The sequence below is a fragment of the Cydia pomonella genome, chromosome 15, assembly GCF_033807575.1.
Source record: "Cydia pomonella isolate Wapato2018A chromosome 15, ilCydPomo1, whole genome shotgun sequence".
NCBI lineage: Eukaryota > Metazoa > Arthropoda > Insecta > Lepidoptera > Tortricidae > Cydia > Cydia pomonella.
Window position 1 is genome coordinate 5337892 of NC_084717.1, and position 12353 is coordinate 5350244.

The 12353-nt window shown below is 37.7% G+C and overlaps 1 protein-coding gene and 1 non-coding gene across 6 annotated transcripts in view; both read left to right on the forward strand.

Moving 5' to 3' along the window:
• LOC133525601 (uncharacterized) overlaps window positions 1-12353 on the forward strand; it is a 55518-nt gene that overhangs the window by 35104 nt on the left and 8061 nt on the right. For all 5 annotated transcript variants that reach the window (XM_061861910.1, XM_061861911.1, XM_061861913.1 and 2 more), the window contains 8 exons: window positions 734-916; window positions 2809-2956; window positions 3298-3421; window positions 5224-5349; window positions 5764-5854; window positions 7374-7572; window positions 7740-7912; window positions 8538-8738. In XM_061861910.1, coding sequence (XP_061717894.1) covers window positions 734-916; window positions 2809-2956; window positions 3298-3421; window positions 5224-5349; window positions 5764-5854; window positions 7374-7572; window positions 7740-7912; window positions 8538-8738 — 1245 coding nt within the window. The remainder of the gene's footprint in view (window positions 1-733; window positions 917-2808; window positions 2957-3297; window positions 3422-5223; window positions 5350-5763; window positions 5855-7373; window positions 7573-7739; window positions 7913-8537; window positions 8739-12353) is intronic.
• LOC133526038 (U6 spliceosomal RNA) lies at window positions 6747-6853 on the forward strand. The gene has a single exon (XR_009800671.1). It is a non-coding gene; the product is annotated as a U6 spliceosomal RNA (small nuclear RNA).

Sequence of the window (12353 nt, forward strand, 5' to 3'; positions counted from 1 at the left end):
AATTCTAAGTAATATTCGGAAAAAGTACGGGATCTGTTCAAGGTGATTTTGATCCCTATGTATTTATTTTTCTTTATTATAGGGTTGTATCCTACATAAAACAAAAGCTGGATCTTTTATCTTTCTTAAAATATATAATTCATGTGTGTAGGTATTGCCAAAATTGCAACTGTACGTATTTTACCAAACCTACTCGTACGATGACAGTAAAAAATTTGCGTGTCACTGAAAACCCTAAGTTTGAAGGCTGTAGTACAGACTTGTCGTAAAACGAAATGCTGGTGATAAAATAAAGTTCTAATAAAGTAGGTTACAAATATACATACAAATAAACAATTATACATATTTTATTAATGTGTCACTGATTTTTACTACCTTTTGTAAAGTATAATTTATCACAATCCAGCCGCGTATTCCCGTCTAACGACAATCCCAAAGTAAACAAGTAGTAAATAAAGACGCGATCTAAATTTTAAACTTATTATATTCCGTTTTGATCGGTATAAAACAAGTTTTCAAATCAGTGCAAACTCTTTTTATTAAAAGCTTTGTATTACATTTTATCTGTCAAAAAGTTTGTGACAGAACTTATGACCTAACTTAGTAAACATATAATAGATATATATAGATAAATACATAAAAATATATAGAAAACCTCCATAACTCAGAAACAATTATATAGGAGACCGTCAATGTACGGTCAACTTTTACATTACTCCGTTATTTGTTTTAGGTGACAGGATACCCAAAGACCTGGACGAAGGAAGACGTTCTCGACGCAGTCCTAGAATGCGTGAAGGGCAAGAGCTTCATACCTCTATTCATAGAGTTTACTTCGCAAAAATGCAGGTTTCTGGTCATCCGCTGCCATTCTGCGTTGGTTGCTATACATAAAGTCGGGTTCTGCATACGCAAGGTATGTTATACTTATTTATAAAGTAATTTTCTAAGAAAACATCTTTAAAATCAGACATAAAATACAAAAGATACATTATATAGAATGAAAAAAAAAGTTTAAATTTGTATTTTGATGGATTATAAAGGTTTCGTCACACTGCAACGCGGTGGTAGCGAGGAAGTATAGATTAGATTAGATTTATTTATTTCACAACATATGATTACAGTACAGTTTACATTAATTTCCATTTATAAGATACTATATTGTGATCGTCTGAACTAAATTTAAATAATAGCAAGATAATCCAAATAAATTAATTTCATTAATTATACATAATATGATAAATTTCACTTGAAAAGGATCGTCAAATGATACCAATAATAAACAAAGACAATGTCATATAGGTATGCGAATATAAATTATACACTTGTATAATGGGTTATCCAGTACAAAAAATCCATTAACCCGCATGTCATATCAATGTGGTTCAGTGAAGGGGACGAACTGAAAATCAGCGCTGCGCAATCAATTTGTAATAAAATGGCTGACGCAGCGTACGCTGAGTCCGTTCCTTTTGCCGCGCATGCCTATTTTTTTTTTTTTAAGTGAAACATTGTATTTTGTGAGGCAATAAATGGTTTCTTATTCTTATTCTTATTCTTATTCTTAAAAAGTTTCTCAATAGACACTTGAATGTTGTATCGCATACGTCCCGCTACCACCCTGCTTTGGTCGCGCTAACATGGCGCGCGGCGGTCGCGAGCTAGATGGATACACTCTATTCTATTCGAAGCTCGCTAATTGCGGGCATCTTTCTCTGTCACTCTAATTACGCCTTCATTGGAGTAAAAGAGAAAGATCCCCGCAATTAGCGAATTTCGGTTTTCGCGGTAGGCCCTCTGGTGCGCCACGCCATGGCGCCCCGCGCACGTCGCACCAAGCTCACGCTACCTACGCTACGCTAGGATTTTTTTATGATAACAATCTTAGTCGGGTTTAAGGGTTCAGGTTCTTCTCTCACTCTCACTGACCATAAATGCAAGCGAGATGGCTGTATTGGCTGTGCGTGCCCGGGATCGCGGACATCATGTTTCTAAATTATAATTTTTTGTAAGCTTAAAAAAGTTATCACTAACTAACTTCAATCAAAAATAAAACTGCGCATTTTTAGAAGCAATTTTCATATTTTTAGGTTTTGTGCAAAAGTTGTTAAAAAATTTAAAGGTGCGTTTTAGAAACCTATGTATGTTTATGATTTTTTGTGTGAATTAGGCTTCGAATCGATGATGTTACTAGACCAACAACCATAATGTGGTCTGAAAAAGAGCTACGATTAAAAAAAAAACTTTATCACTAACTAACTTCAATCAAAAATAAAACTGCGCATTTTTAGAAGCAATTTTCATATATTTAGGTTTTGTGCAAAAATTGTTAAAAAATTTAAAGGTGCGTTTTAGAAACCTATGTTTATGATTATTTGTGTGAATTAGGCTTCAAATCGATGATGTTACTAGACCAAACACCCATAATGTAGTCTGAAAAAGAGCTACGATTTTTTAAAAAACTTTCTTTCTTATACTTCAAAAGCTTTTCAAACGTTTTGCTTCTTTCATCATTGGCCTTTAACATCAATTAAATGATGGTTTAAACAGCGCCCATAACATTGCGGCACTTACGTAAATGACTAGTAAGTCCAATTCGAGAGCGGCAGCCGCGACCGCATGGCGGGCAGGAGAATGTCATGCCCGGTGACGAAGGTGGGAGAACAGCACGCTGGTGTCTCAGTTCTCGCCTAGTGTGAAGGAGTTTAAGCCATGCTTAATCGTGTGCAACTATCTCCCAGGGTCTTCTTTTTGCTTCTTTACTGCATTAATTATTGTGACAGTAATATTATTTTCTTTTTTTTAAAGGACGACGTCGAGCTAACGTTGAGCATATCGCTCACAGACACAGGACTGAACCAAATAGATCTGATCCCTCGCCTCGTCCTACGCAGAAGACTGATGATCATGTCAGATGAGAACCACGTGGATCTCACCGAGTTCCTCGTCGAAAAGGGTAAGTACTTGAAATTTATTGCGACACAATTCCAAATTTCATAGTTTAAATATTTATTCTGCAAGTAAGCTCTAAGGACTATTCAAATCCGTTCGTGTCTCTAAACAGTAATTTTCCTCGAAAACAATAAATATTCTAGCGATAGAGGCAGCTAACGAAATTTCGATTTTCGCGTTCCGCGGTAGATCAATGTCATAATGAAAACTTTCCAAAAAACTGTTTAAGGCATAGTATGTATAAGCTACTCTATAGTTTACAATATGTGATAGTGCGGCCCGCTCTGACGGCAGAACATTGCAGTAATACTTCCTATTCTAAGTATTTATTTATATTTTCTCTAGATGTGAGCCACTTCGTGTACTTCCCTCTAAACCGACCTACGAATCAGGTGGAACTGATCCAGCTGCAGAGCGCCGTGACGTGGGAGCACCTCGCCGAGCTCAACCTGTCCCGGAACAGGCTCACGTGAGTACCAACTAGATATGTCACGAATATTCGCGTTCGTGTACCTAATTTTACTTTATTTCAAATAGGTTATACTCGTAGACCTGACACTTGTTATGGACACAAATCCAATAAATTACACATAACGAACTCCTTGACGCTTTAGTGCCTTGCAATCAAAAAATATTGGCATATTATGTAGAGACAAACTAAAACTTATCACATGGAATATTGAAGTTATCTACCATTGGTTTACCTTATCCATCTTAATTAAAGCGATAACTTCGCAGACAATCCCGTACAAAAAGTTCGGTAAAAGAATTGTGTAATACGAAATTTTCGTCATATAGATACAAATGATGTTATTTAAAAATAAACTTAATGTTAGGTTAGAGATGTACCCTTCTCCCGATGACGTTCTTCCGATACTATTATATATATATAATGAAGCAGTTGACATCAAATATATATATTTGATGTCAACTGCTTCATTGCCGCTCCGTTGTTTACTGACGTAATAATTAATTATTATAGTTATCTTAGTAACTTAACTGTAGTTGGGAGCTGCGCGCAACTACGCTCCCTACAGGAAGACCAGCGTCAGCGTACTACTTCAGCAGGACCTGGCATTATGTTCACCTTTTTCAGTATAATTATATACAGTGTACAAGTTAGTTATAAGTCTTTCTTTTCTCTTTCTTTCTCTGTATGTATTATATAACTGTGTACTTATATTTCAATAAATGATATTCTAATACCTATACGAATATTCGCATCATTTTAAACATTCGCATCGACATTCGCATCAAGCGAATGTTTTGCGAATATGCGCAGGTCGTGTCCTGTCTCGTCGACTCGCGTACGGGCAGTGCGCCCAAAATGTTATCAAGTAATGCATTTTGACCAGTAGACAGCATTTCTCAACACTTTATAACATCCCGTTCTAAGGTTACATATATTTTATGTACTAAAAGATTTTTTTTTTTTCTAATTAGGAATGATAAGAACAACTACATATTCCCTAACATTCATATTCACATTCGGATATTCGCATCCTGGACATTCAGATTCGCATTCGCGAATGAGATGAATGCGACATTCGTGTTATCCCTGATACCAACAGCACTAAACCATCGCAATAACGTACATACAAATACACACAAATAGGGATGAAAATATAGCTTGATGATGGAAATCGCGATTTATCAAAGAGTGTACTAATACCATTTTAAAGGCCTGCAACGCACTTAAAACTTAGTATTGCGAGTATCCTTGGGCAACGTTAATCTCTTAGCATCAGGCGATTCGTCTGCTCGACCCCCGTACGCTCTCTTCTTGAAAGTTTGATCGTCGTATCGGCCCGCTCATAACTACCACAAATAAATGTAAATACCATAATAAGTTTTTGGCAAAAGAATCATTTTTGGTACAAGCTTATATCGCTGACTGTACTTTTCTTTCCACAGGCAAATCATCAAAACAATTCTAAAAACCCCAAACACAATTAGGTTGCGTTGTTTTATCACAGAGTTCCAATGGCCACCTCCTGTCTCCATCATCAGATCAGTTTGATGATACCATACTATTGCACTCGTCACTTGGCTTACATATGTATGCAAATTTTCAGCTTCATCGGAAACCGGGCAGTGGGTCAAATTTAACTTGCAAGATTTGACCCGTACAAACACACATAGTTAAGTTGCAAGTTAAATAAAAGCTTGTAAAATATGAATCTTAAGAGTTGTTCAGAGTATCGTAATCATGGCAACGAGTGACACTGAACAGTTGATTCACCCATTTATCGGACAAATTTATTGTTCCAGCTCCATCGACGGGTTCGACCTCCACAAGAACACGCCCCGCCTCAAGCGTCTCGACCTGTCCCACAACTACCTGGATAAAGTCACTCTACTGCTACCTATTCGCGACCTACCGCTCCGCTCGCTCAGGTAGACCAAAAGCTATCAGGGTTATGGCCACCCTAGCGTCTCCCGAGCGCCGGCGTCTAGTCAACTCTATGGCTGCTGCTCGACGCAACGTTGGCGCCACTGCGCAGCGACGCCATTTTCTATAGCGCTATCTAGACGCCGGCGCTTAAAAGACGGTAGTGTGGGGTGGCTAGTGTGTTTTTTGACAAAAAAAATAATTTTTGATAAAAGCTTTTATCGCTGACCGTACTTTTCTTTCAACAGGCAAATATTACACAGTGAGACAATTCTAACAAACTCAAAATTAATGATAAGAGATTAAACATTTGTTATATTATTATTACAGTAGTTATTTATGTTAATTATGTATTTATAAATGTTTTAATGAACCCTACTCGCAGAAACAATTTAAATTTTGTTCATTTTTAATTTCAGACTTGAGGGCAACCCGCTGTGCCGTGACTACATCGATGCAGGCCACTATGTCAAGGTCGTTAGGCTGATGTTCCATGAGGTCATGGAGTTGGTAAGTTTATTTATATCAGACTTGAGGTTAACCCGCTGTGCTGCGACTACTTCACAAAAAAGTTTTTTACTCTTCCATATAAAATGTCAAGATCAGACAGCCAAAATGTATGAAACAGCCGTTTTTTTTTATCGCGTTTTCGGAGTTGGTTCTATAGTAAAAAATTATATATTCAGCCCGTAAATTGTTGCATGTGCCTAAATAACATCCTGTATAGGCTAGACACCATAAACAATAGAAGACAAATAAATGAAAATTTTGATAAAACCACAGTTTGATGTTTGGTAGTATTTTTGTAGGGATTGGATTGGTGAGTCATATTATATTACTTGGTTTTTCGAATTGCCATGGCCAAAACGAGTTTGCATAATTATTCAACTGAATATGACGTCACATGTTACTAATACTCGTAACATTCCATCAAGTTGCTTCTGTATCTATATTTATTAATTTTTGCGCTTATTTTAACACTGACGTACTTATCAATCCAAAGTGTAACAATTATTTCAAAAACCATCGTTATTTTTATTTCTCTATCTAAGCAAACTTTAGACTTTACCGCCATCTTTTGGCAAGGCTTAGTAATTAGCATTAAATACAAGGGTTCTATAAGGGTTGACGTCATCAACTTGGATTGCTCGGCCTACCACTAGATGGCGCCACTGTCACCAAACACTGAAATTATTACGGTTTTGTTAAAATTTTCAACAAATTATTATTTAATTCAATGAATAAATTGTGTATTGATAGCTATGAAGATATACTTCCTATTTTATAGCATACAATTCCGATATATTGATATTTACATATTTTAAAACGGTAAGTCGTAACTCGCGCTTACGAAGTTTTGGATGTCTGTTACTATATATAGAAGTTAATGTCCATGTTAAGTGTACTTGCTTCGGCAGTACATATACTAAAATTGGAACGATACAGAGAAGATTAGCATGGCCCCTGCGCAAGGATGACACGCAAAATCGTGAAGCGTTCCACATTTTTTGGACAATTTCACCTTGAATGAATACTCTATGTTTGTACCTACGTAGTGTTCGAGTTGAACTTCCGTTCGGAAACGAAATGGCATCAGATAGTTTTCAAAGTCGTGATATTTTCTATTTTTCATACAAACTAATAGTTAAATAACTACATCTGCCGATGTATTCCCATACGGCGGAGACAAATGGGAATACACCCATCCGTCGCTTTAATAAAATACATTTTCCCTTGATCCGACCTAGTCAGGATGTGTTATTGGGGTATTTCAGGAGTCAAGGAAGCTCTTCAAATAATAGGCATTACCTACCTATAGTGCCTTCGGGGTAATTCAGTAACTCGTGTATTTGTTCTCCTGGCGAAAACCATAAAATTATCAACGGACACCATATTGAAGCATTGTATCGTAACCGCCTTTGGGCTTATTGTACCTAATTAATAGCACAGTTTCGCACATTATGATGCACTATGGTGGATACATATGATTTTAAACTGTTTAGTAAACTTTTTTATTTTTTTCCCATAGGATGGCGTCCGTATCACTCTAAAAGGTGACCTGCCATCAATGAAACGCAACTACTGCCCGGAGGCCGCGGCGGCCGTCGTCGAGAAGTTCCTAGAAACGTTCTTCCCCCTGCTCGAGGCGGCTTACGACGACAGAGCCGCCATCGAGGACTTATATGACAAAGACGCTGTCTTGACTATCACGTTTAGATATAAATTACGTGAGTATTGATTGTTTGTGAGATTTTTGTGACAACTGACCTTTTTACGATGAAACATCATTCTAAAACCCGCGACGGGACAATAAATTGGCAATTCGATCAAAAACAATTACTAAATTAGCGTTGTTAAAAAAACACGACTAAAATTCAAAACTTCTCATCAACAGGTTACGGCACTGCGTTCCGGTACTTCCGGAACCTGTTCCTCCGCGCCCGGAGCCTCGAAGAAGGAGAAAAGGACAGCGTAGTGGGCGCCGGCTCCATCACCTCGCTCATCTGCAAGTGGCCCGACATCGAGCACGACAGATACACCATCTCCGTCGACGTCATACATCATGACGTAAGTCACGCTAAAACTTTTTTTACGATTTTTTTGTTTGTTTTAACAGTCTTAAAATTCGGGAGGGATAATCCTTAAAAGATTCCCAATATGGTTATAAAATTTCATCGATTTTTGTTTGCACTGTAAAAAGTTATCATCGAAAAACAGAAATGTCCCACATGCACATCTACAATTATGTCAATTATGACATAATTTTAGATGTGCATGATGTTATAGGATCCAGTGTTCAATGTGAAGACTAGAATTCAACCGAAGTAAAAGAAGAAAGTAAACCTAGAACCGTCTATCCTTCTAAAAACTTTAATTCTTAAAGTACCCCACTGATGATTAAGACGATAGTCGACGACCCCTTCTCGATACAAACGTAGTCCCCATTTTCCTCCCTGGATATTGACATTATGGAAAATAGTTTTACACGTTTTAATTAATTTTTTAGATTTTTGTTTAAGAGCGAAAAACTAATTCCATACATTTACTTAAAAGGGTTAAGCTATGGTTAATATACCTGCATCAAATTTTATGAAAATATTTTCGATAATGTCAAAATCCAGAGAGGAAAATAGGGACTAAGTTTGTATGGAGAACAGGTCGTCACCTTTCCTCTTACTCTGATTTTCAACAGGACTTCACAACGATCCTCCGCCTCGGTGGCGTGCTCAAGCTCACAGCCAAGTCTTTAGCCGAAGACGAACACCTCCTGACCTTCACCAGGACCGTGGTGCTGCACTCTAAAAACGGGGCGGAGTATAAGATCACCAACGAGATGCTGTACTGGGACGTGCCGAGAGAAGAGGTCACTAGGACTGCCTTCAATATTACCACGGTAAGCAACATATAACTTTCTATTTTCATTCCATGTATATTTGTTTTCATGAGTGCCTGATATTTCGGCACAATTGCACATGCCATCTTCTCGGAGCAACTGACGTGCTGCGAGGTATGTATTACTTATCATAGCCATGGACCCTCTTTTGGATTTGGTATTTGAACACATATACTTTAAGGGACATCTTACATCTTTTGAGTAAGTAGTAAATAGGTCACGTTCTTTAGAAGCCAAATTCGAAGTAACCTGGTCCTCAAGCTCGCAGCCAAGTCTTTAGCCGAAGACGAACGCCTCCTAACCTTCACCAGGAACGTGGTGCTGCACTCCAAGAACGGGGCGGAGTATAAGATCACCAACGAGATGCTGTACTGGGACGTGCCGAGAGAAGAGGTCACTAGGACTTCCTTCAACGTTACCATGGTAAGGAACATAATTATAACTACCTAACCTTCACCAGGACCGTGGTTTTCCACTCCAAGAACGGGGCGGAGTATAAGATCACCAACGAGATGCTGATAAAAAACACAAAATATTACTTTACTAATCCGCGAAAAAATAACGTGCTAGTGAATCAGTGCTAACCTGTTATACTTACTTGCGTATTTTTACATGCAATTAATGTTCCCACCCTCCCACCGCGAAAATAAATATAACAATCCACCACCGAAAGTACAAAATTCGACACGTGTTTCGCCTCTCTACGAGGCATCTTCAGGAGATGTTGACGGTCCGAAGTCCGACGACTGAATGAGCTGTCTAGAATGGTCGGCCATATTTATACTCGTACCTTGGCCTCTACTGTGCAAGCGCAAGTTAGATGAAAAAAATCGTAATAACGGCGACGACGCAACATTCATCTGTTCGTTAAGAATCATCCCCCTATTGTTATACCTAATTATTTCTAACTGTTCCAGAACACTTAAACGCAATCCTTTCTCGCAAACATGTAAAATATGAAATGGTTCTCAGAAAGATATAACGTGGCCACTCTCTATTAAGTGCTTTGCAAAATTAGATTTTTCCGGATGGTTGTGTCTTTATGACGCAACATGCTCCCACATACACTTTATTACATTCCTCACAAGTTAGCTTATAAACTCCAGGCTTCTCGATTTTATCTTTCCCATTGCAAAGAGTGACAGGTGTTGTTTGTCCGAAAGGCAACAGGAATGTCGTTAAATTAAAAAAAAAAATTAAATTGCATCTGACAATTTGCCAACATAAGTTATGCTCGGTTTGTATTTCTTAATCGGTGCAGAGGATCGTGCAGCATACAACATATTGTTGACCATACTATTTCGCTTTTTTCTGATGATTCCATCCACAACAGAGTTATCATTAATTGCATGTAAAATACGCAAATATATATAACGGGTTAGCACTGATTGATTAGCACGTTATCTTTTCTCGGATTAGCAAAGTAATATTTTGTGTTTTAATTAATATGGATTTACGCAAAGTAACGCCTGATTTTATTCGTTAACGAGATGCTGTACTGGGACGTGCCGAGAGAAGAGGTGACTAGGACTGCCTTCAATTTAACCACGGTCCGAACAATCCTACGCCTTGGGGAAGTAAGGTCAATGTGGAAGACGGTCCACAAGCTCTTTCGTCGCTTTTCACTCTTACATTTGGACACTGAGCGACATACTCGTACAATGTGTACAAGTGGGGAATCGTACATATGGGATATCTTGCATGTTTTGGGCAAGTAGGTCATATTCTTTACAAGCCCAATTTAAGTCCTCAAGCTCTTTGGCCGAAGACGGAGACCTCCTGAAAAAATCAAACTTCTAAGTCAACGTAAAAAAGGATATGGCCGTTTATGCCGCAATAAACGTATGTTTTGACACTTAAGGGAATCAGTACCTCTAGTGTAAATAAATTCGATTTCCAAACGTGACGTACGCGTTTGCGTTTAGTCTCATTTTGTATTGGATTTCGAAAGAGCGCGCCAAGCGGGACGTTTTGGAACCTCAAAATCCTATACAAAATGAGACTTAACGCAAACGCGTTCGTCACGTTATGATGTCGATCAAAGTTACACTAGGGGTACTGAATTCATGTGGTACTTCCCGTTGACCTAGAACTATGAAATTTGGCAAGTAGGTAACATCTTACACTACAAATACAGAGAAAAATCTCAAAACTATAAATTTGTAAAAAATAAAATAAATAATACTTAAGTTAAATTTGTACGGAACCCTCGGTGCGCTAGGTAAACGAACTCGCACTTGACCGGTTTTTTTACCTACTTATACAACGTTGCATACTACTTACTTTTGGCTGAGCGCCGACTTCAAATGTATCAATTGCTTGCGCGTATAAAACGGGATGATTTTTTATTTTTTCCTTTTTGAAGTCGGTTTTACTTTTTTAAGTTTATGAAAGGACCATGGGCAAATTTGTATGGGCACTGTCCCCACCCACCAACAGAAACAAAACATGTCTCATTCAATAGGTCTTGGCAACCTGATGATTTGTTACTATGACGAGGATCGCCCTATGCATGGGGTTTTCTTATAAAACTGTATTTTCTTTTTATATATTTTTTGCTCATTTCATTGAAAGTTGCAGGCAGAAGGTTATAGAAACATTATGTTACTGGCAATAATAAACAAACTATGTGTTTTAAAAAAAGAAAAACAAAAATTCGCTTGGTATATTTTTTATATCTACAATATCTAATACTACTTTACATATTAGACATATTATCACTTATCACATTGTTAACTCAAAATTCATCTAATATTACATTACTTAAGAGTTCTGCTGGCAGAATAAAATCAGTATGCCTAATAATACTCTGATAAGGAAAATTCAGAAATAGATGTCGTTCGGGTACTATTTAGAATAAAAGTTAGGTTTGACATTCATTTGCATTTGCCGTTTTTTTCCTTTGGCGGGTTTTTTTTTTGTCTCGGACTGTTATGGAAAATCGAAGATGTCTGGCCTAAATATATAGTATATAGTAGGAACATTATTGCTATAACCTTCTGCCTGCAACTTTCAATTAAATGAGCGAAAAATATATAAAAACAAAATACAGTTTTCCAAGAAAACCCAATACATAGGGCGATCCTCGTCATAGTAACAAATCATCAGATTGCCAAGATCTATTGAATGAGACATGTTTTGTTTCTGTTGGTGGGTGGGGACATTTCTGCCCATGGTCCTTTATAATATGTATGCTAGTCTATAAGGTAATGATAAGGTGTACCGGTTGTGGCCTGTAACACGAGAAAAAAAAATGTAGGCTGTACTCCTCAAACTAACCAACATTTGTTCAGCGTCTTTTAAAAAAGTTGAAGTGTTTCGACTTCCTATTTTTCATACAAAATAAATAATACCTTCAATGTAATCAATGTACACTGACATTAGTGTAATTGATTGACGACTTGAAACATAACAAAATCCACCATACATTTCGTCTTAGAATAAACTTTAAAACGTTCTTAAAATCAATATACTTACTTACTCCGTTGGATCAGCGACCCAAAATGAGACTTGGCCTCCGACACAAGACAGCGACACTTTTCTCGGTCCTGTGCGACCTCTCGCCAATTGTCGACTCGAAGCTCGCGCAGATCCGCCTCCACCATGTCGCTCCAG